The 23,074-nt window shown below is 47.8% G+C and overlaps 1 protein-coding gene across 4 annotated transcripts in view; it reads right to left on the bottom strand.

The window, feature by feature from the left end:
• The window catches only part of LOC133915700 (calcineurin-binding protein 1-like), a 33,787-nt gene that overhangs the window by 7,753 nt on the left and 2,960 nt on the right, over positions 1-23,074 (bottom strand). For all 4 annotated transcript variants that reach the window (XM_062358964.1, XM_062358962.1, XM_062358963.1 and 1 more), the window contains exons 3-13: positions 16,989-17,108; positions 16,875-16,915; positions 16,017-16,228; positions 13,958-15,912; positions 12,661-12,885; positions 12,418-12,565; positions 12,209-12,325; positions 4,249-4,448; positions 3,907-4,142; positions 3,602-3,812; positions 3,359-3,514 (exon numbers count right to left, since the gene is read on the bottom strand). In XM_062358964.1, the coding sequence (XP_062214948.1) occupies positions 3,359-3,514; positions 3,602-3,812; positions 3,907-4,142; positions 4,249-4,448; positions 12,209-12,325; positions 12,418-12,565; positions 12,661-12,885; positions 13,958-15,912; positions 16,017-16,228; positions 16,875-16,915; positions 16,989-17,108 (3,621 nt within the window). The remainder of the gene's footprint in view (positions 1-3,358; positions 3,515-3,601; positions 3,813-3,906; positions 4,143-4,248; positions 4,449-12,208; positions 12,326-12,417; positions 12,566-12,660; positions 12,886-13,957; positions 15,913-16,016; positions 16,229-16,874; positions 16,916-16,988; positions 17,109-23,074) is intronic.

Genomic DNA, 23,074 nt, shown 5'->3' on the forward strand with positions numbered 1-23,074 from the left:
CCGCTGCCAATGGCAAGTCTGGGCCACCCTCGTCGTCGTAGTCCGAGACCTCAATGTAGAACAAGTGCTGGCACCGATGGTCGTGCACGTATTGCTCATCGTAGTTGTAACAGAGGCCTTGTTTCTGCCGCTCTGTAAGTTTCGTCGGCGTGAGGCGGCGAAAGGGGCGTGGTGGCGTCGACGAAGTTGCACCTGGTGTGGTCGACGTCTATGGCGTTAGCGTTGACTTGAGCACGAACGGGATGGGTATGGACACGCGACCTGGCGGATGCGGCGAGGGTCGGCTCTGGTGTTGTGGTGCGGCGCCATCCGTAGTCTGAGTCCAGCGCTCATAGGCGCGCGCGAGGCTCATGGCCATCTGGAGGTCTTGAGGGGCATGGAGCTCGACGTCGATGCGCACGCGATCCGGTAGTCTAGCAGTGAACAGTTGGACCTGCTGTGTCGGGGACAGATGATCGGCGCAGCACAGTAGCTCAAGAACTTCTCCTGATATGCCTCTACCGTGCCCTGGAACTGGAGCCGAGCTAACTCGCCAAGCGGGTTGGTCCGGAGGAGCAGCCCAAAGCGCTAGTTGCAAAGGTCCTTGAAACGATCCCATGTCGGCGTGCCCTTGTCGCGCTCGAGCATGAAGTACCAATGTTGTGCGATGCCGGTGAGATGATATGAGGCCAACCAAACCTTCTCTGCCTCCAAGGTGCGTTGGCCCTGAAAGAACTGCTCACAGCGATTTAGCCATCCGAGCGGATCTTCCTTGCCATCGAACGTGGGAAAATTGAGCTTATGGAATCGAGGAACGCCATTGTTGCCGCCCATGGGTGGTGGTGGGGGCGGGATAGGGTTGTTGGGAATCGGTGAGGGTGAGGGTGGAAACTGGATGTGGTGGATTGGGATGGTGGCGGTGTTTGGTAGTTGTGGTTGCGGAGGCATGCCCAATGGCGGAACGCTGTGGTGGGGTGAGTCGGCGGTGAGGGCTGATGTTGATGTCGTGGGCGACGCGACTATGGTAACAAGAGCGTTGTGCTCGGCGGCAGCGGCAGGGTGCTGCTCTATGGTGGTTACGCGAGAGGACATGTTCGATATCTACAGCGCCATGTCTGCTAGCTGTTTCGTCAGGTCGGCCATCATCTTGGCCATGGCCTCTATGGCCGGCGCCTGTGCTACTGCCGCGGAAGCATCCTCATCATGGGAACCCGACATCTCTAATATCATATTGATAGAACCAGAGTTTTGGTGCATGAAGTACCGATGGCGGATCGGTGGCCAAGGCTTGAACCGGCGACCAGGCACCGTGGCGATGTTGTCGACAGCGGAAGAACGAGAGAGCGCGAGTAGATGGGAGCAAGAGGAAACAAGAGACCTCTTTATTTCTTCTTGCTTGATTCTAACGATAACAATATCCTGCTATTTGTAGCCAAATTGGAGACTTAACTGAATATCCTAACAACCAATGTAATCTCTAAACAACCAATTAATCAAATCATCTACCTAACTGAATGAAGTCTTTGATTGTCCCACGAGCTGGCGTGAACCTTCAACCACGTTGGCGCTTGTGACGGCATTGGTAAGTCTGTCCGATCATAACAATGGCACTCTTGAATCGCCACCTGGCCGAGGCCGCTGCCCTCTGCCACCCACAACCCGCAGCCTCCTCTAATCAGGAAATGCCCCACTCACCAGTCATGATCATAGGTAATGCTCTCTGCCTCTCTTCTAATTACCTCCCAATTATGCTGATTTCTTTCAAGAAAAACTAGTTAGGGAGTAAGGGTTTTAATTAGATGATAATGAATGCCTTTTGTCAAATTATAAGATTAGGGTTTGAAATTGGAGTTTTGGAGATGGGACTAACAGCCTAGTTGCAAATTGGAGGCGAATTGCAAGGGACGAGACTTGTGATACAAATACTATGTCAAGTATGCTTCTTGATGCATATTTGAATTGGGTACTTCTGTTGTGCAATTCTTGTTTCTGAACGTGAGCCATATATGAAGTAGTTTAATTGCGTCTTTGAATTATCCACAAATTTTAGGTGCTATGGATTCTACTCCAGAGGATATCTATTGGCAACAGGAGATTCAATTTGATCCAGGCAATGTTTTTCAATTTTCATACTGGCTACTAGAAGGGTTTGCTTGCCCATCTCCTCGTAATTAAGAAGGAAACAAATATATGCTTACCATCCGAATAACAGAAAGGTGAAGAAGAAAATACTTGGATAATGGGCCTTGCCAACCCCACGCTCTTAATTTCCCATACACTCAGGTGCAAGATGAAGACAAAGATGGAACAGTATAGAACAAATCTAGGGCTTTCTAGTGTACTTTCAGGTACTAATGTGTTCTGGAGAGTATCTTCGGCAGGAGGAGAATCAAATTAGATAGAGACATAGTTTGTTAGTTGGGTTGGATTCATTAGTTAGAGATAGGATTTGTTAGTTGGTTTAGCTTACAGATAAGATTCTCTATTAGCTCGGGTTCTATTTAAAGGATGGTGATGTATCGATCAGTTAAGCAATGAATAAACAAGTTTAGTTAACGTAAATTAGCTACTCAAAGCCTACTTGAGAGGACGAGTACGCTCCGCCATCTATCCCTACCGATCCAATCAACTAAGCCATATCATCTTGGATTGCTTGGGCGCAACGGGGATGGCCAAGCGCGCGACGGCTTGAGGCGGCCAGTGGAGGATGCGGACGGTGAGGACGTGCGGTGGCCAGGTTTGGAGGCGGAACCCGGTGGTGGCACGATGAGTGCCGGTGAGGACCGGCCAGAGCGGATCACCAATGATGAGGTCGCGGCCGGCGACGATGAGTAGGCCGACAGCGAGATGGCAGCTGGCGGCGAAAGAGCTTCGAACGGCGCACAGGCACGGTCGGTGGCCGCGAGCGGGAGAGGCCAGGGCGGCCTGGCCCAGGAAGGTGGACGACAGATGCTGCAGCGACGGAAGGCTGAAAACAGAGCATGGAGCAGATTGATGGACGACGAATTGATGTGCAACAGCGGAACTTGTTGGAGGGCAATGGTCCACAGGAAGGAAACGTCTATGATACCAAAGATGATATAGCTTAATTGATTGGATCGGCAGGGATAGATGGCGGAGCATACTCGCCCTCTCAAGAAGGCTCTAAGCAGCTAATTTATGTGGACTAAACTTGTTTATTCATTGCTTAACTAATTGGTACATCACTATCCTTTAAATAGAACCCAAGCTAACAGAGAATCTTATCTCCAAGCTAAACCAACTAACAAATCCTACCTCCAACTAATGAATTCAACCCAACTAACTTAAACTAACAAACTCTGTATATAATTTGATTTTCCTCCTGCCGAAGATACTCTCCATAACAAATGTAACTCACCTGCTCAGGAACAGTTTTGGCCAATGCTAAACTCATCAATAAGCAGCGTCGACTATGTCTACGACCCATCTCAACCCTTTGAATTAAAGTTGTATTCATCCGCCAATCCAAGATGCTTATATGTTTACTACCATCGTTGAGCAACAAGTCAACTTCCTGCCATAATGAACCCTGGTTATGCCACAGAACTGACTAATATAAGGAAAAAGATCCAATCAATTGGTATAACCAAAAAGATATTACCTCATCATATAAATTGGAAAGTTTCTGCCAGCTTTCAAATCGCAACGGGTTATACAATAAATCATACTTGAAAAGATTAGCACCCTGTTCAACAAATTCTTCTCCTTCCTTCTTCAAAACAAAACCTGTATACTTGTCGGTGGCACTTAAATCTTCAGCTTGTGCTATGTAGTAATACAGGTTTCCGTAAACATCCGAGTAAGGCTCTGAGCTGCACCAAATAGCTGAACATATAAACTAGGGTATACCCAACAGTACTGCTTAATTCATAGAGAAGGGATCCTAGGTGCAATGTAAAAGCCAACCTGGTAGTGGAGAGTTTTTTGAATGCTTCGTAGCCTCTTTCACCTGGGAACAGTACATTCAGGATAGCTTCCCTAGATCCATTAGTTTCATAAATTTCAGAGAGCATCTTTTCACAAGAATCAGTTCCATCCAAGAAATTATCAATAGGATTGTTAACCAGTAAGTCATAAGGTGGCTGTGGAAAGTGTTTCCGTATAGCCCGCAGCACTCTTCGTAGTTTAACCAAGCCAGTTTTCTGAAACAACAAATTAAGAATGACCAAGGCATTAAGCACTGTATTTCATAGTTCATACCAAACTAAAAGTAGCAAACACGTAGGTAGTTATTAAGAATTTACTCACAGATAGAGCTTTTGCGTATGGCAGGACATATTGAAACACATCAGCACATTGTTCTTTCGTTTGATAATCACCACGGCTTGTATTTTTATGTACCGCGAGATCATCTTCACTGCAAGAATCCGGGTTTATCTTCAAACCATATAAGCAGAAAAAAGCCTGGTCCAAGGCACTATCAATACATGACTGTATCTCGTCCAATTCTGCATGGCCAGGGCATTTATCAGGGAGACACCAATAAAATGCTTTATTCATAGCTTTCTACTTTTGCTGCAGCATCAAGAATTTAGGTATCGATAATTTTGAACCAAAAAAGGAGAGGAGGCCCTACTGTGATTTTTATCTATAAAAAAAGAAGCAAAACAAAGAGAGATGTACAAACAGGCAAGGAAGAATTTAGGTATCCATAATTCATGAGATATAACCAGCCAACACTATCGCAAGTTATATATCATCTTTGCCGCAAGATATATACAAAATAGTAACACATTACTAAAATGGTCTGTGAAATCCTGTTATGTGCCAGGGAACGGTACATGTGAGCTGTGGTACTGTAGCAATAATGGTAAAAGTTAGCTTAGGTTCGTTTCTAAATAAGTTACCTGTTATATTTGTTAAGAGAAGTTGAGTTACCTATTTCCTTAATCTTAGAGATAGGTTTCTTAAGGGTCAAGACATTCCATCTATATAAAGATGTGGCTGTATCTCTTTGAGAAAGCAATCGAGAAAAAAATAATCTAGTCTCTCAAATATGTTGCCATCCATCCCCAACAAGCTGACTCCACCCAGCCATCCTCCCTATGGTGTTTATCCCGTAATGATCTAAGGATCATTGCAGCTGCTATCAGAGCCGACCGCTGACCCGTCACCATGACCGGCAGCGAGGTCCTTGAGGCCAAGGCCACCTTCCGCACGATGCTGCAAGAACAGGACACACTGCTGCAAAAGATGGCATCTGAGACCGGGAACAGCTTCAAGGTTTTGCTAACTGTGCATGAGGAGAAGCCCCGCAAGGAGTTTCAGGACAGTTTCGCCAACGTTAACCGCACCATCACCGACGTCAACTGCACCATCACTGCTGTCAGTTGAACCTTGACAGCCATCACCGACATGAACTGCACCATCACTGCCGTCAGCCCTCACAGCAGTCGAGAAGCAAAAGGGCATCACTAGTGAGGTTATCATGGCGAATTCCATCACATCGGCTGATCCAGCCAAGGCCAAACAGAAAGGCGATGCTGGGGAGACTGCGGCTACAGGCTCCGTCGCCCGAGTCGAGAAGCAAAAGGGCATCGCTGGTGAGGCTATCATGGCGGATTCCATCACATTAGCCGATCAAGCCAAGGCCAAACAAAAGGGCGGCGCTGGGGCGACCGTGGTTACGGGCTCCGTCGCCCAAGTCGTGCCCCCTGGCAGTGGGGCACAAGAGGCAAAGGTGAGCTGCCGCACCACCGATGTTGCCGACACTTCCGCTGCCAACGCCAGACTCACCACCACATCTACTAGCAAAGTCCCCATCATTAGTTGTGCTGCCTTTGGCTGCACCTTTTGGTGGCCTCACTCCGAAAGGCGACAGTCGTTGTTGTACTGTGGCCACCTACACCGTACTACCAGCCTACGTCGTGTCTTTTGAGGTGATCAGCGGGAGGTGCATGGGAGCATGCAGGGTTGTTGCATATTCTGTACATCTTCTGCATCTCGCAGTAGGAAAAGAGACCCTATTGTCCCACACTGGTATCCCTCACTGCCACCGGCTACTTCAATGGCGAGTGCCAGTACCTTCTCTTTAGTCATGAGGCCTCGGTGATACACTGTTGATTTCTCATGCGAGGCGACACAACACTTGAAACATGGGGCTTCCGAGGGCTGCATCCTTGGCCACCACCAAGGCTTAAGGTCGAGATGTCTGGAGGAGGGGTGAAGTTGTTACATGCCAGAGAACGGTACACGTGAAAAATAACGTGTGGGTCATCAAATGTCATGTATCTGCAAAAGTGGGTGTTCCTGGGATGGACGTCTTATCTCCCACCCTGACCCCTCCCCTCCCTGACGCCTCTCCCCTCCACAGCCCCACGCCGATGACTAGCTCTAGCCCGGCGGCCACCCTCCCTACCTCGGCCTCCTCTCTCAAGCCGGCCAGCAACCCTTCATCCCCCTTAGCGCAAGGATCTCTAGTCTCCGCAGCAGCAACTGCACTGACGGCCCGCTCCAAAGAGCTCCGTTGGCGCGACGATTCGCCTCCTCCACTCAAGTCTGGGAGCCCGGCGTGCACCGCAGCCTCAGCCTCGTGTCGAGACGTGGTGGTGGGTTCTGGAGCTCAAGCTCCTGTTCCCTCGACGGAGGTCGTCGTCCCGGCCAAACAGGGACCGACGGCCAGACAAGATCCAACGCCCAGGTCTCGTCCTGTCATCCGGTCGGTGGTCATCCACGCTCCGCCCCAAGACACCGGCCCTGATGCGGGCGGATGGTGTAAGGTGATCAGCAAGCAGTCACAGTCCTGCCTCCCCCGTCCTCCACGGTGGACACGCGGCTAGGTCCTGGAGGTCGTCCGGGGCCGATGTTTCAACGACCCACAAAGCTGATGGATGCAAGAATCGCACCCGTTGCTTCCGTTGTTTGGCCCTAGGGCACCAAGCTCCCTTTTGCCACATGGCGCCCTGGCAACCACTGCAGAAGCGCAAGTTCAATTGGCGTTGCATCACGCCGGCTGCGGCGAGCGACGTTGCTCCCAGTGGCCTCACTGGTTCGGCTCCCGACAGCTCTCCCCTTCCTGTGTCGTCTCGGGGTGGCTCCATTGTGGATGAGGCCGTTGGGGCTCGTGACGTTCGTTTGCGCCGACACCGACACCGGCGTCGCCTCTCGGCAGCAGCGAGAGGGGCTGCGATGCTGAATAGTGATGGAGGTTCCCTTGAGCAAGCGTTCCTGCATCATGTTCAAACAGTTCCGGCGGCCACTCCGGACGCTACGCTGCCAGAGATGTGTTTCATTGGACGTTTGGAGCACATCCTAGCAGCTGAAAGTGAGCTGCACAAGGCAATCCTCGTGACCATCGTGGGCGCCAGACCTGCGGTCTCACCAGGGGACGCCCTGGAGGCCATCGCTGCCCATTTTGATCTCGCTGCGGACACCCTCTCCATCCACCGTACCACGCCGGAGGATTTATTCTTGTTGCTGCATGATGAGGGGTCTGTGGCGCGAATGCTCAACGACGGTCGGTCGCTCCATCTGCCTCGCTTCGATCTCTTGCTCAAGCGTTGGGTCCCGATTTGCTCACGCTACCGGCAAGATGCTCCCTTTTCGGGTTAAGCTCTCGCTGCTCGGCGTTCCGCCACATGCGTGGGATTTGTCTTTGGCGGAGCGCCTCCTTGCTCCGTGTTGCTGGATACAAAGTGTACATCCAACCACTCAAGATCGTTCAGACTTGTCAAAGTTTCATGTCACTGCGTGGACCAGCAACCCAGCACTCATCCTGGCCTGCAAAGACCTCCTAGTCATGGAGCCCATGGAGTTCATGGCGTTTGAGGGGCTGCCAGTAATGAGGTCCCTAATCTATCCGTTTGAAATCCATGTTTTGGATTGTGTCGACTTTGCACAGCCACCAGAGCCGCCTTCCCCACCGACAGATGATGGGGCAAATCGTCACGCTCGCCGGCGTGCTGATGATGGTCCCTTCGGCACTCCGGAGTGACTCCTTGAGAGGAACAAGGCTTGCCAGCAGGGACGACTGCGTGGGTAGCAGCACCCTGCGTGGCCCGATGTTGTAGTCGGCGTGTGACTCCACCTCACTTGGCACGTCCCATGTGGCAGTCGACGTGGCCGTAGTAGTTGTTGTGGCCCCACAGCCTGCATCACAAGCTGTCTCGCATCTCGAAGATGACGGCCGTGAGAATTTAATTCCCAATAGCAACGTTCCAGTTCCAGCCCAAGCTGCCTCCTCGTTCCATGAAGACAGCGGCTGTGAGAACTTAGTGGAATCAGGCCACATTGATGCTAACGCTAATCAAGTACATGCTTTGCTGGGTGGGCACACAGTGACAGAGGAGGCATCGATCAAGGTCTCGGTTAGCTGTACCAGTGGATCTGTCGCTGCCGCGGTCTCGACTCCCGATGCTGCTGCGTTTTCAGCCAAAGTGCATACAAGTCTCGAGGTTGATGTGGTGGAGGGCCCGATCGTCTCGATTGGTCGACCTCCCGCTCCCTTGGGGCTTTCCCAGGTTGACACGACAAGAGATGTATATGGCCATGCAATGGTGGAGCATGCAAACGTGTCGCCTACTGTAGCTATGAACAAAGGGTGTGCGAGCTCGATTTCTTCTGTTGAGAAGGTGCCGGCTACTCCTCCTAGCCCTCCCTCTAGCTCGGATAAAGCAACACCCGCCTCCGTTTGCGTGCCGGATCTGGACCGATACATATCCAAGTCCTGCTCGCGAGTCTACTCCAGGCAGGTTTGCACCTCAGCAAAGCAACCACTGATCCTGGAGTGGAGTGCAGCACCACCTCTGCAACTGATGCAGCCGGACCAAAATGCTCCATCTACTTCGGTGCGCGCAGTGAGTGCAGCACCACCGCCGCAACTGCCGCAGCCGGACCAAGATGCTCCATCTACTCCGATGTCACAATGAATACAGTGTCACCTCTGCCGCTAGACCAAGACCAACCTGCACCATCTACCCCGGCGCATGCGGTGTTCATCTCGCAAATGAGCATCCCCACCAACAGTCTTCTGCCGAGGCCTCACATTTCAAAGCGACGCAAGAAGCGCCCACCACTGGACTGCTCTCCGAGACGCAGCGCGAGAATTGAAGCCGCGCGTCGGACGACCTCATCTTTTGTTAAGGGCTCCTCTTTTGTCATGAGGGGTTTTGGTCTCATCACGGGTAATACGCTGGTGGATCAACAGGCTCAAGATGAATCTGCAAGGTTTTTCTCCAACCCACCGTCAAGGGCGCACATCATGGCCTTAGCTACCATTTTCGGCTGGTCAGCTCCCAACGAAGGCCAATCAAGAGTGGTTGATGGCATCTCGGTGCTATGTTGAGACGTCGTGCTCAGGCCATTTCCATAGTTTTTTTTATGAATACATCCAAGATTCTAGTGTGGAACGTGCGCGGATTCAACAAGAAAGCACGCTGTGATTCGATTCGGGAGGTTGTTAATTCTTTGAAGCCTGACATTGTGTGTTTTCAAGAAACAAAGGTGGCCAATCTCTCTCGCTACAAAATTCTCTCGATGTTGGGATCTTATTTTGATGGGTGGCATGTACTACCGGCCTCCAGCTCACGGGGTGGCATTTTGGTTGCTTGGAAGCCTACTGTATGTCAGATGGTCACCATCCGCACAGACAACTACTCCATTTCTGTCCAATTCCACGAATATGATGTGCAATGTTGGTGGTTCATCGGGGTTTATGGGCCCCAATCCGATGCGGAGAAAATCTTGTTTCTTGATGAGCTACAAGCGATTCATGCACAATGCTTCACCCTGTGGGCAGTCACGAGTGATTACAATCTCATTTATCGATCCAAAGACAAGAGCAATGATGGGATGCTTTCGGAGGCTTCTAAATGATGTTGATTTGAATGAGATCTCGTTGGTCGACCGAAAGTTTACATGGTCTAATGAAAGATCTTCGCCAACTTTGGTCAGGTTGGACCGAGTTATTTGTACAGCTGATTGGGAGAATATTTTCCCGGATTGCCTCTTGCAAAGTTCGGTGTCGGGCATCTCTGACCACTGTCCTTTAATTCTTGGGCTTCATGATAACACAAGAGGCATGCGCCGCTTTCATTTGAGAGCTTTTGGACCCGAATTGATGGTTTTCACGAAGTTGTACAACAAGCTTGGTCGGCTCAAGTTTCCACCGTGTGCCCTATTGAGCGTATGGCTCTGAAGCGGCAGCGACTATGCGAGGCTCTTCAGGGCTGGGGGCAGCGCAAGGTTGGTAACATAAAGCAGCAGCTCCTCATGGCAAAGGAGATAATTCACCAACTAGAGATTGCTAGGGATTCTCAACCATTATATGAGTGGCTGTGCCGAAAACTCAAGATGCATTGCTTGGGCCTCACTTCTCTTGAACGAACCATTGCTCGCCTTCGTTCGAGGATCGATTGGCTCCGAGAGGGTGATGCAAACACCTCCTTTCACATCCATGCCGCGTACAGGAAAAGGAAGAATTTTATTGGTAAATTGCAAGTGGAGGATGATATCATCACGGCTCAAGAGGAAAAGTAGCTAGTTGCCTTTGATTTTTACTCTCAATTGCTCGGCACTGCAGGGGACCGTCCTTGAATGTTGGACCTTGATGCATTGCAGCTACCAATTCATAATCTTGATGATCTAGATGCCCCTTTTTCAGAAGACGAGGCATGGAGGACTATAAAAGACTTACCTCTTGACAAGGCCCTGGGGCCCGATGGCTTCACGAGGCGTTTCTATCAGAGTTGCTAGCCCATCATAAAAGATGATCTCATGGCAGCATCAATGGCGGTACATGAAGGTGATAGCAGGAAGCTTGGTTCGCTTAACTCTGCCTACCTCACACTACTGCCCAAGAGGGCCGATGCAATCAAGGTTGGAGATTATTGCCTTATTAGCTTGATCCATAGCTTTGCCAAACTAGTGGCAAAGATATTGGCTATTTGTCTTGCTCCGAGATTATCCTCTGTGGTGTCCTCTAATCAGAGTGCTTTTATCCGCGGACGTTGCATTCAAGATGACTTTCTTTTTGTCCAACAAACAGCTCGATTTCTACACAACAAAAGGAGCCGCAAATGCTTCTCAAATTGGACATATCGAAGGCATTTGATTCAGTGGAGTGGCCCTTCTTATTGCAGTTGCTCTCACACTTGGGCTTTGGCCTCCGGTGGTGCACCATTCTATGCGGTTTGCTCTCCACAACTTCTACTCGGGTTCTTTTAAATGGTGTTCCAAGGGAACCGATCTCTCATCACTGTGGACTTCGGCAAGGGGACCCATTGTCCCCGATGTTATTTATCCTAGTCATGGATGCTCTCAACGCTTTGATCAACCGGGCCGAAGAGCAAGGATTGCTGCAGCCACTTGCATATCGGCCATTAAACCACCGGGGTATCTCTGTATGCCGACGAAGTCGTATTGTTCTTGTGGCATGTTGTTTCGGATATGGTGGTTATCAAAGACATTTTGGAGCTGTTTGGGGATGCTACCAGGCTGAAATCGAACATCCAAAAGTGTTCGGTTTCCACCATTCATTGTTAGGATGGGGGCATGGTTGTGGTTCAAGATACGCTGCCATGTGCACTACAAGAGTTCCCTTGTACTTATGTGGGACTACCATTGTCCATCAAGAAGCTAACTAAGGCCCATTTGCTGCCTCTCCTGGACAAGATCGCCGACAAACTCCCAGGATGGAAGGCGGCTTTGATGCATCCGGTTGGCAGATTGATCCTTGTGAAAGTGCTTACAACCATCCCAATTTATCAACTAATCGCTATGGATATTCCTAAATGGGTTGCCAAAGCTATTGACAAGATCAGAAGGTGTTTCTTGTGGAAGGGCAAAGCTAACGCGAACGGAGGCCATTGTGTGATTGCTTGGAGCAAAGTATGCCGGTCTGTGGAGCTTGGCGAACTCGGCATCCACAACCTCGACACATTGTCATGGTCGCTGCGCATGAGATGGCTTTGGTTGCAAAAAACTCAACCGGATAGACTATGGGCCTCCCTTCCGATCCAGATAAATGCAAATGCTAAGACCTTGTTTTCGGTTTCCATCATCTCAAATGTCGGTGACGGCAACAACACAATGTTTTAGACTAATCGGTGGTTACATGGGCGGTCAATATCTGATATGGCGCCTACCCTTGTGGTCGCGGTAAGCAAGAGACATACTAGCCGGCATACAGTTGAAGAGACATCCACCCAGCCACCCTCTCGGCGGTATTTATCCAGTAATGATCTAAGGATCATTACAAATCCAGTCTTACCCGATTCTTCTTCATCCTCAGAGTTTTGCTTACTGTCACCAACTGAAGGTTCATCAGTCATAGTGTCTTGTGCTCTGTCATTTTTTGGAGCTGCATCTTCTTCCATCCCATTTGGATCTGTACAATAAGATAGAGAAAAACCAACAAATGCCAGTTATTAATTGACAAGGAAACATGACTATAAGAATAAATTTGGTAGGAAAACCTACTAAGTTGATATTTTAGTTTCACATCTAGTGCCATGAAATGTTTGATTGCAAACTTGAGGAATGTCCCTTCCTCCCCTTCGCAATCCCTTCCAGCACAGCAGAGCCCATATTCAGCAAGCAAATCATGGACTGCGACAATTAAGTCAACCTGCATAGGTGAACGAAAGCAAGTGATGAATGTTGAATAGGAAAAGCATTACTTCAGAACTCTGCGACTTTGCCTAATACAAAGGTGGCACATACCTGAGTTTTGATGGATATTGTAGGATCAAGGTGCTGGAGCTTGCAAAATGCAATGGCTGCATCAATGAGACACGAACTCTCCAACTGGTCAACCTGATAGGAGGTTCCAGAGCACGAGAATTTTCTCGACAGGATCATCTTGAAAGCAGCGCACTTGATTGTAAGGAGCAATGATTGAATGTCACCAACGATAGAAATTAATGAACTCCAGCCATCTTGCCCATTCTGCAAATACGAAAATCAAACTGTCACTCAGGTGGCAGTATTAGAGGAATTAATTCATGAAAAGCTTTTCCCTGACTTGTAAGCAAGCATACAGGTTTGGTCGAATTTATTCAAGAAAATTGCTACTGTTCATGTAATAGATAATGCAGTTTCACTAATTACATCGAATAAGCATAACTGCATAAGTAATAAGTACCATCCTAACATGCACCGTTGTAACACCCTTGATAGACTTGCACCACTGTAACACATCTTTGATAGACTATTTCACTAAGTACCAAGGAACAACTAAACTAACAAACACATGCCAGAAAAACATAGATCATCCTAAAATGTTTAGGATAACATAATCCTCAACCACCACAGCCAAGGATAAGTCATATGTTAAGTAGCGAAGACCTCAGATGAGATCTATTACAGTGCAGGAAATTGACCCATGGGAAGCTATAACACTCCATTATCATTATAATTCACTGCCTTTCTCTCGGCAGCTAATTACAGGCAACCTTATGTAATCAGGATAATAGAATGCGTTCGCTATGACTATATGTGTGGCTCAGAGGAACTGTGGAAAACTTTATGCTCCTTGCCCGATCAACCAATCTACTCCCTCCAGTTAAAAACACAAGACAGTTCCCCTTTGTTTACTTTGCAGTCTCCAAGGTACAGGTTTAACCACAAATATTTCCCATCATATGTTTGCAAAAACTAAAATTATATACTAAGAATAGTTTCTACAGCAAAAAACGCTCATTTTTTTCCTATGGCCAATCTAGATATTCATAAATATGTGTGCGTGCGTGTGTGTGGTCAAAGATTCAAAAGTTTGGCTGTGATAAATGTGCCAAAAATTTTAAATTCTGACTTATCCATGGAACATTACTGACAAACCACAGAAACCCCAAAGTTTCAACCTTCTCACTCTACACCCATATCTAATCATTTTTAAGTGGGGCAGTGATATACTTATGAATTAGCATAAAAGTGAACCTCGGTAGATATTGCCAAGGAAAAGACTTGAGCTAAAAGGACAATTAATGAGATCTGCGGAAAAAAAGAACATCCAACTTACAGAATTATCACACTGATCAATAAAGTCTTTTGCTTTACTGGCGTTTTGAGATATGTCTTTGACTGCTTCCACAACATTCTCTAGCCGGTTCCTGTTCATTGCTTCCACAAAGTCCACATCACTTGAACCTTTTCCCTTTGGGGGTGTAACAGATCCTATCATACCAGCTGCCACAGTTAGAACTTGAATTTTCCTTCGATGAGAGTCAAGATAGACCTGGATGTTCATTGGTTTTGCTTTTTCACATGCAGATATTAAGACATCCAAGGCAGACAACTCAAGTGAAATAACAGTTTCGCTTTCTCTTGGTGGACCGTATGCATTTCCAACATGGACATCTCTGGTGGAAAGTAAAAGTGGAGGTAGCAATTTCATGAACTCTGTATGAGTTATTTTGTTGATATTCTCATCATTGTTCCAAAGTAAAGATTCAAGCCTGATCAAGTTAATTTCACGAAGAATTGTGTCAGCAGTCAGCAATTTTACAAGCTTAGTGTGAGGTAGAAGAATGAGCTCTCCACTGCTTTTGGCTTCTTTGTTATTTCTTAGGATTGACAGGGCAATATTGAACTGCTTATAAGCTCTCTCTTTGCTATCTGATGAAAGGGACAGACAGCCACTCAGCCAGAAGAAGCGAATCCAGAACGCACAATTCATGTTTGACGAAGAATCACATTCAGATTTTTCATCAGTAAGCATGTTACAGGAAACAGGTTTGTCAGAATTTTCAGGACATTTGGAAACATGTGAATCATTTTTCTCAATTCGATCACTTGAACACACATCTGCCATACTGTTTTCCGTACCCAAATCCAAGTTGGTAGAATGCATTTCTCCAACAGATGTGTTGAATGGTAATTCCAGAGCTATTGACTCTATGATCTTACAAACATGGTAAGATGAATCAGACAATTCTGAGGATGTTGATGGGCTTCCAGACCACAAAGCTCGATCATAGTACAGTTCAGCTAGAAATAAGCTGCACAATGCAGATCTGTCTTGAGCCCAGCCTCTAGTAAGTTTCTCCAGGTCGATGAACTTAACAAAATAATCCTGGAAAGGTATTTTGAGATGAGCCATCTCCTCAAGTAACATATAACCAATGTGATGAGGACCAAAATTTTTGGATACCTTGCATAGAAATAGCTTAACATCATTTGCCTCATCATCAGATGTATAGGTGAGAGTATCAGCATGAGTATTTCCAGAACAATCAATCTTTTCTGCAGCACTTGGCCCCTTCAGTATAAATGAATCTAGAAACTGGGTCATAGCATGCGATATATCTTTACCATCGGTTCCATTTTCATCTTTTCCAGATTTGCGACTTCTCAGCCTCTCAAGGCGTGTGCTTCGCCTTTCATGAGGATGTTCTCTATTTGAATTAACATCTTTCTCTTTAACTGTAGTTTTGAAATCATGAGATGGCACACTCTTACCATCATGGTACGAATCATTTCCATTTCCGGCAGCAGGTTCCACAGTTTTGAATGTATCTGTAGATACAACAACATCAATCATGTTATAAGCAAGCCCCTTGTCACTACCCTCAATGCCTGAACACCTATACGCAGTATTTGTGCAATTATCTTCATCAGCCTTCTTGTTGTTTGCACTTAAGAAGCTTAGGATACCATCTAAAAGGGCCATCCATTTTGCTTCGTTCAATTGCAATGTAGCATTCTGTTTACTCTTCTTCGTCCTCGTTTCTTGATGGATTTCATCATCTCCAGATTTTCTTTTATTGGAAAAGTTGAGTGTCACATGCTTGGGTTCAAGTATGTCAATACCCCGAGGTGCAAAAGGTACTGGCTCAGTATCCTCAATGGTCTTCTTTACATGTAAAGCACGATGATGTGATGGCCAATTCCTAAGCAATAAATTTGCAACAGAAAGGCATGCGACTTCATCATGGATTGCTATAAGCACCTCCAATAGTTTCTCCATGCAGTTCCCTATAGAAAACATCATAAACTAAATTAGAAAGAAAAACAGCTATCACAAGTGTGATAGATGAACTACAAATCAATATAAAATGATAATAAAAATGATATCATACAGTTGTTTGGGCTGCATTGAAGCCCTTGCTCAAAAGCCCATCTTGATACGCTCAGCAAACCCATCGAGCAAGAAAGTGTTCCCAGATGATTCCATACAACTGAATCGTTTGCATCAAGCTCGACAGCTTGTAGGTAACAACGAAGAGCATTATCATAAAACTCCAACCCTTGTTGACGGAAGACAAATGCAAGGTTTTTCAATGTCAAAAACCTGTGCAATTGAAAAAAGGTGTGTCAACATTTTAAGAGAAAAAAATAATGTCAGACATGTCAAATTAATCAGCCAGTGGAATCAGTAAGTTATCTAATTCAAGAGTTGTGACACAAAACAAGTAGGCAGTTGTCGTGTATTGTACAACAAAACTAAAACATATTATGATGAGTAAGCAGTATGCTACGATGCTATGCATATATAGAACCATTAGCTACCTGTTGGGAAAGGAAGATCTTGTTTCAAACAAAAAGAGGAAATATATCCGGAAAAACATGATCAAACCAAACCATCAGAAAATCGCTGAGGAAAATAGGCATAAACACGAGCATTTTCCTTCTTTTGAAATACTACATTGCCTTTGCAATTGTAGCACTACAATTTGTGCCATTAAGCTTATAGATATTCAAATTATGATCCCTTACAGAAGAAAATCGGTCTTCCAAAGTCACTATGATAAGGAATTGGTATTATTGGGTACTCGGTAGAATAAAATTTAGAAGCATCTTAGTTTTATGCAACTCAATTGTTTTCTGAATGGTTCTTCTATTTTATATATTTCTTCAGTACTATGCCCAGCATTTAAACCAATCAACAACTAAGTGCATCTTTACCATTAAAATAACAAAAGGTGTGTGAAAAGAACCTTAGCTGCAGCAAATGCTGATCGCTGCCAGTGTTATCAACCTGTTGAAACAAACTACTTGCTGTTACGGAGAAGGCCACAAAATAAAATATGAAATATTATTAGTTAGATTGCCTGAATGTTCGATATTAGCGGGTCCTTCAAAACATCCTCAAGAAGTTCACGAGCTTTTGCATAGTCTTTTTGTTGCAACTTGAGGAGTCCCTCATGATACTTCTGAGAGAGCGCAAATTCCTGACAGCATTATAAGGAAAACTCAATAACACAATAATATTGTGACAATTGTAGTAAGAGCTTTCCACATTGAAGAGTTCAGCCTTGCCACGCCCACAAGAAGGGAGTTAACAGAATCCATCAGTCAGATGCTACTCACTATTCAACATTTTCTTAGATCAACCTACACTAATCTAGCAATTGCAAAAAAAAAAATCATTACTAACTTGCACCCAACTGAAAATGATTGATAAACCTCCAGTTCTCCAACACTTGGTCCAATAAATTCAGGAAAAAATTTGATATGTCAAACAAATTCCCTAGACAGCAATAATCTATAATGGATTCTCTTCTTGACATAGGCAATGCTACAGAAAGTTACTGCAATAGGTTTAGGTGCCGCTATGGGCACATGCCCCCATTCGAAGAAAGTATCGGTGCACTGTTCTTAAGAAAACAAAAGTGAGTCAAAGGCTGGAAGTTTCAGATTTTAATCCCAGAAAACATCGGAAAATGCAATGTTTTGCTAAGCAAACAACAGCCCATCTTATTAAACTATGAAATTCCATTTCCCACTAGCAGCCAGTCTCCTCTAAAATATCAACAGTCACATAAGATAACCACCTTGGTCGATTAATCAATATTAAATAATTATAATGTTGGGAAAAAATAAACCAGCCTGAGAATAATGGTCGAAGATTACTATCCAGATCCCTCCGGAGCCTTGATCTCCGGACCCTCAGCTAAAGGCTCGACCTCTGAAGTCATCAGGTCCTTTCGCGGTACCTCTTCGTACCGGCGAAGCCTTCCCTTGGCTTAACCGGCTCGGCCTCCCGAAGGCTCAACCTCCCAAAACTCGGCCTCCCGAAGCCCAGCCCCCCGAGACCTCAGTCTCCCGAAGCCTCGGCCTCCTGAAGCCCCAACCTTCTGTTGTCCTGCCTTCCGAAGCCTTCACCTCCCGAGGCCCCCGCCTCCAGCTGCTCGGACCGCCTTCCCGGAGGATACAAAGTGAGTCAGCAGGACTTAGGAAAGATCTACCGAAAGAGTAGCACCAGACGTGCTTTGCCTGCAAGGAAGTGACCGGTATTAAACACCTAGGCTAATGGACGCTGCTCTGACACTCCGGCGTAATCGAGGCTATCCTGACACCCCTGACAGTGCGGCGCCGGGCCGCAATTGGCAACCGGCAAGCCGTCTTCAGGGGGCAGGCACCACGATAGTTACTACGGTGGATATTTGTCTCCTAAATAGGGTAGAAAGTAGTTATCCGGGATAAGGCCCAGTAATTCGGTCGGGTCCCAAATATTTGTACATTATGATAACTTGTACGCCAAGCTACGCACGACCTATAAATAGGGGGTCATGGTCGCCTGGGAAGAGCAGAACACGATCTAGACAGCAAAAAAACGACACAGAGGTGAAAACACACCAAGTCATGCTGTAATACTCCTCCCAAAGCGATCCATTTTTTCTACTATCAATACATTCGTGGTGTTCCTTCCTCTTAAACTTCGTCTTCAAGCTTGAATCTCCTCCTTAGAAGAAATTCTCGCTATACTTGCTGGGGCAAGACGAACTCTTGCTCCAACAGCGCGCCGTCTGTGGGGATTCGAACACAGAAGTGCTAAAAGAGATAGGAATCCACGAGGAAAACCACCAAGGTGCTAGCCAAAATCGCCATACCCACCGTTGCAAGCATGCAACTATATGCATGGCTGTCTCAGCCATGCACACCGTATGCATGCTCCAGCTCCACTGCCGTGTGGGACGGCGTTCCTCCGACCTTGGCCAACCCAGAACCCTGGGTCGGTACAGGAACTCCAGACGGCGCAGAGGCCTTCCAGCCTCTGCACGACAAAGACCTCACCGCCTCAGAAGAGGACGCGACCGAAGCCACGACCAAGCAGGCCGCCTTCCAGTGGTTCTGGGCGGTCCAACCCAGGAGTGTTCCCGCCTGGACTTAGTCCCAAAGTATTCCCTTCAACCACACCTGGGATACCCTGAGCGAGCCAACATCTTCGGAAAGTCTGTCCACCCAGTGCCCTCCTTGGCACCTCAGGCGAAAGAAGGTTCCAAGGAGACGAAGGGTTCTGGGGTGCGTGGACCCCGCCAGCACCTCCAACGTCGCCCTCACAACGCCAACCGCGCGTAGGGAACCCCAAGCCCACCTCGTCCAGGGAGGCATAGTCAGAACCACTTCGGCTCCAAAGGCCGGTTCACCGGGCAGCCTCGACGGTCTCCCAAAGGGGAAGGAGACCCTGGGGAAACCACAGGCTCCGGGACACACCACCTTCGGCAGTGACCCCAAAGACAACTCCAAGCTCCGGTGCCCCCGGAGACACACGGGTGCATCCTGCACGGACCAAGGCACAGCTACAACACCAACGACTGCCGCACCCTCATGTCCTTCCGGAAGGAATACCTCGGAAGGCAAGCAGAATACCTGGCCGCGGAAGGAGCCGGCGAAGGACGACGCAGGGTTAGGAGGCCTGGGGCAAACTCCCGGGCAAATCCCCGGCCCCTCAACCCTACCAACAGTATCATATCCAGCAACGAGAACTGAGTCGAGGACACGCCGTCGCCAGGCTCCAGACGGAGTACCTCCGGAGCCGGGCAGCAGCTAAGAGCCGAGGCGGTCGAGGACCGCCTCTCCCAACTAGCCTTCGACTACACCTCCAACATGCTGTCACCAGGCTCCGGACGGATTACCTCCAGAGTCAGGCAACGGCTAAGAGCTGAGGGAGTCAAGCACCGCCTCTCCTAGCCTAGCCACAGGCTTCGAGACAATAGAGGCCTTATTCCTACAAAGGTACGTCCACTGTTAACTATCAGTAGTTTACCTAGTGATCCGTCTTTCATACAGCAATGTTAGAGTATGTTGATGCCTCCAACCTTACTGTTAGAAGTTTTTTTGTAGTAGATAGCCACTAGGTAAAAACAGTAGAACTTAAGTTACACCCTCATTTAGCATGAATAGTTATATAACCTAACTATGTTTTATACTATAACTAGCTTCTTATTGCTAACAGTAGACTGCAAAACTTAGCTATTATAACCATGTAAAATCCCTACAATCCCGCAAACGCATCGTGCTTAGGTCGCCTAGGGGGCGGGTTTACCCAGGTTTTCTGGAAGGCATTGTGCGGTCTCGGAAGTGTAGTTGCCACGTATCAAGGGATTTCCTTGATAGACAGTGTTGCGACGTCACCTGTAAGACATCTTCGGGTGGTGTGATAAGCCCACGTACCGCGGACGTAGCATGCCTAGGTCACCTGGAAGGCAAGACTGCCTAGATTTCCTGAAAGGCATTGCGTAGTCTCGGTAGACAGTGAGGCCCACACACCGCGGGCGCCGCTTATGCCTAGGTCACCTGGAAGGCAGATTATACCCAGGGTGCCCTGGAAGGCATTTGCATAGCCTCTGGTGTCGAAGCCACGCCCCGGGGGATGTTCTCGGTGGCGGAGTTGCGGTGCTCCGAGGAATGCTGTCGCAAGGAATCCTCGTTACACGACATGTCTACATACCGCGGGCGTAACATGCATAGGTTTCCTGGAAGGCAAGACTGCCTAGGTTTTTTGGAAGGCATTGTGTAGCCTCGATAGTGTGTAAATGCCGGTTATCAAGAGACTTCCTTGGTAATGTAGTTGCGGCGCCCCCGAGGGATTTCTCCGAATGCGTGACAAGCCCACGCACCAGTAAGCATTGCTTGTCTAAACCCAAGGTCATCTGAAAAAGTTCTCCGGATGGTAGACTTTGCCCTGGTAGGAAGTGGAGCCCAGTCACCGCGGGCGTAGCATGCCTAGGTCACTGGAGGGCAAGACTGCCTAGGTTCTTGGAAGGTATTGTGTAGCCTCGATAGTGTGTAGACACCGCATATCAAGGGACTACCTTGATGTGAGGATGCGGTGCTCTGAGAAATGTTGTCGCAAGGAATCCTCTCTGCAAGACATGCTTAGATACCGCAGGCGCAGCATGCTTAGGTCACCGCTAAGGCATCAAGCCTAGGTTTACTTTAAGGTATTGCATAGCTTCGGTCGTATAAATGCCACGCGCCAGGGCACATCCTTGGTGGATAGTGTTGCGGTGCACCCCGGACGTTTCCTCGAGAGCACGACAAGCCTACACACCGCGGGCATAGCATGCCTAGGTCACCTAGAAGGCAAGACTGCCTAGATTTCCTAAAAGGTATTGCGTAGCTCCGATAGTGTGTAGGGCCTTCGGCATTAATACGACAAAACGGAGTCTTACAAAGCCTCCGGTAAAAACGGAGAACCTTACAAAAGCTCCGGTAAAAACAGATAGTCTTACAAAACCTCCGGCGAAAACGGAGAACCTTACAAAACCTCCGACAAATACGGAGTCTTACAAAACCTCCGGCAAATACGGAGAACCTTACAAAACCTCCGACAAAAACGGAGAGTCTTACAAAACCTCCGGCAAAAACGGAGAACTTTACAAAAACCTCCGACAAAAACGGAGAACCTTACAAAACCTCCGACAAAACAGAGAACCATACAAAACCTCTGGCAAAAACGGTGAGCTTTACCTCCGTACAACGAAGAGTTTTACAAAACCTCCGGCAAAAACAGAGAGCTTTACCAAACCTCCGCAAAACGGAGAGCTTTACCAAACCTCTGGCAAAAACGGAGAGCTTTACCAAACCTCTGCAAAACGGAGAGTTTTACCAAACCTCCGGCAAAAACGGAGAGTTTTACCAAACCTCCGCACAACAGAGAGTTTTACCAAACCTCCAACAAAACAGAGAGACTTCCAAAAACCCCCGCAATTGAGATGTTTTCCGAAAACACCTAACAAGAAGAGTACCCCGGCATATTGAAGGCAAATGCCTTCGTGCCAAAGGGGTACGAAACCCGCTGGCCTCCAAACGACACAGCACACAGATCAAAGGGGTATAAAAATCCCCTTCCCTACAGGGAAAGGTATGACCCGCGTAACTCAAAACACATATGATAAAAGGTAAAATCATTACCCTACTATCTCCTTTAAAAACACATTTCATACGTCATTTTATGAGTGTTATACTGACATTTAATAAAAGCCCAAGCTACGTGGTACGGGAAACATAGTGGAACCTTTGACTGTCCATTGCAGAGGCCGCAAATTCATCACAGCGGCTAAGGGCCGAGGGGGTCGCGGACTACCTCTCCCGCCTAGCCTTCGACTTCGCCTCCGACACACCGTCGTCTTCGACCCGGGCAGTCGCTAAGGAACCCGAAGGGTCAAGGACCACCTCCGGAGCTTGTCTCCAAAGGTTCCAGATGGACTTCGCTGAGTTGGAAATCTGGAACAAATTGGGAAGAAGGCTCTGCCAGTGTCGAACCCGAGGAGTACGCAATAACCAGGAACAACGAGGTCGCCACTGCCTCACCCGACCCTCCTTAGTTACCCTACGTATCTACCACCACCAGAGTCCTGAGGCCACCTCTCCCCCAGAAGGAACGAAACCGACGATGATCCATGCAAAGGCTTGATACCTCGGTCATCCGAAAGACTAGCCATTGCCTACGAAGGCACGAAGGCACACACACATGAAGTCACCCGTTCGAAAGATCCCCTTACACTCCGATACAGAAGGAGACACGACCGTCCCCGAAGGTCCATATTATATTATTAAACAACTAGTACATCCAGATAACACATACACAAGCGACAATACAGAAATTGCTACGAAAAAGATAGACCCCGACAGAGCAAAACAGGGTGAGAAATAGTACAAGGTGACTAAGTCAAGCCATGAGTCCACAGCAAGGCCATGGTTGACCGTGAGACAAGGATACCTCACGACTTCACCAAGTACTCCCTCCAGGAGACTGCCTTCACCTCCTACGGGTCCCGGTAGGAGCCATGCATGGGACGGCGTATGCGTCTCATCTGCGGCTTGCCGCTGCGAAAGCAAATACAGTAGCCGGCTCCCGAGCTGTCGAAGGACGAAGAAGAGTCCGAGGAGGTCACCGGCGGGACCTTCT

The sequence above is a fragment of the Phragmites australis genome, chromosome 4, assembly GCF_958298935.1.
Source record: "Phragmites australis chromosome 4, lpPhrAust1.1, whole genome shotgun sequence".
NCBI lineage: Eukaryota > Viridiplantae > Streptophyta > Magnoliopsida > Poales > Poaceae > Phragmites > Phragmites australis.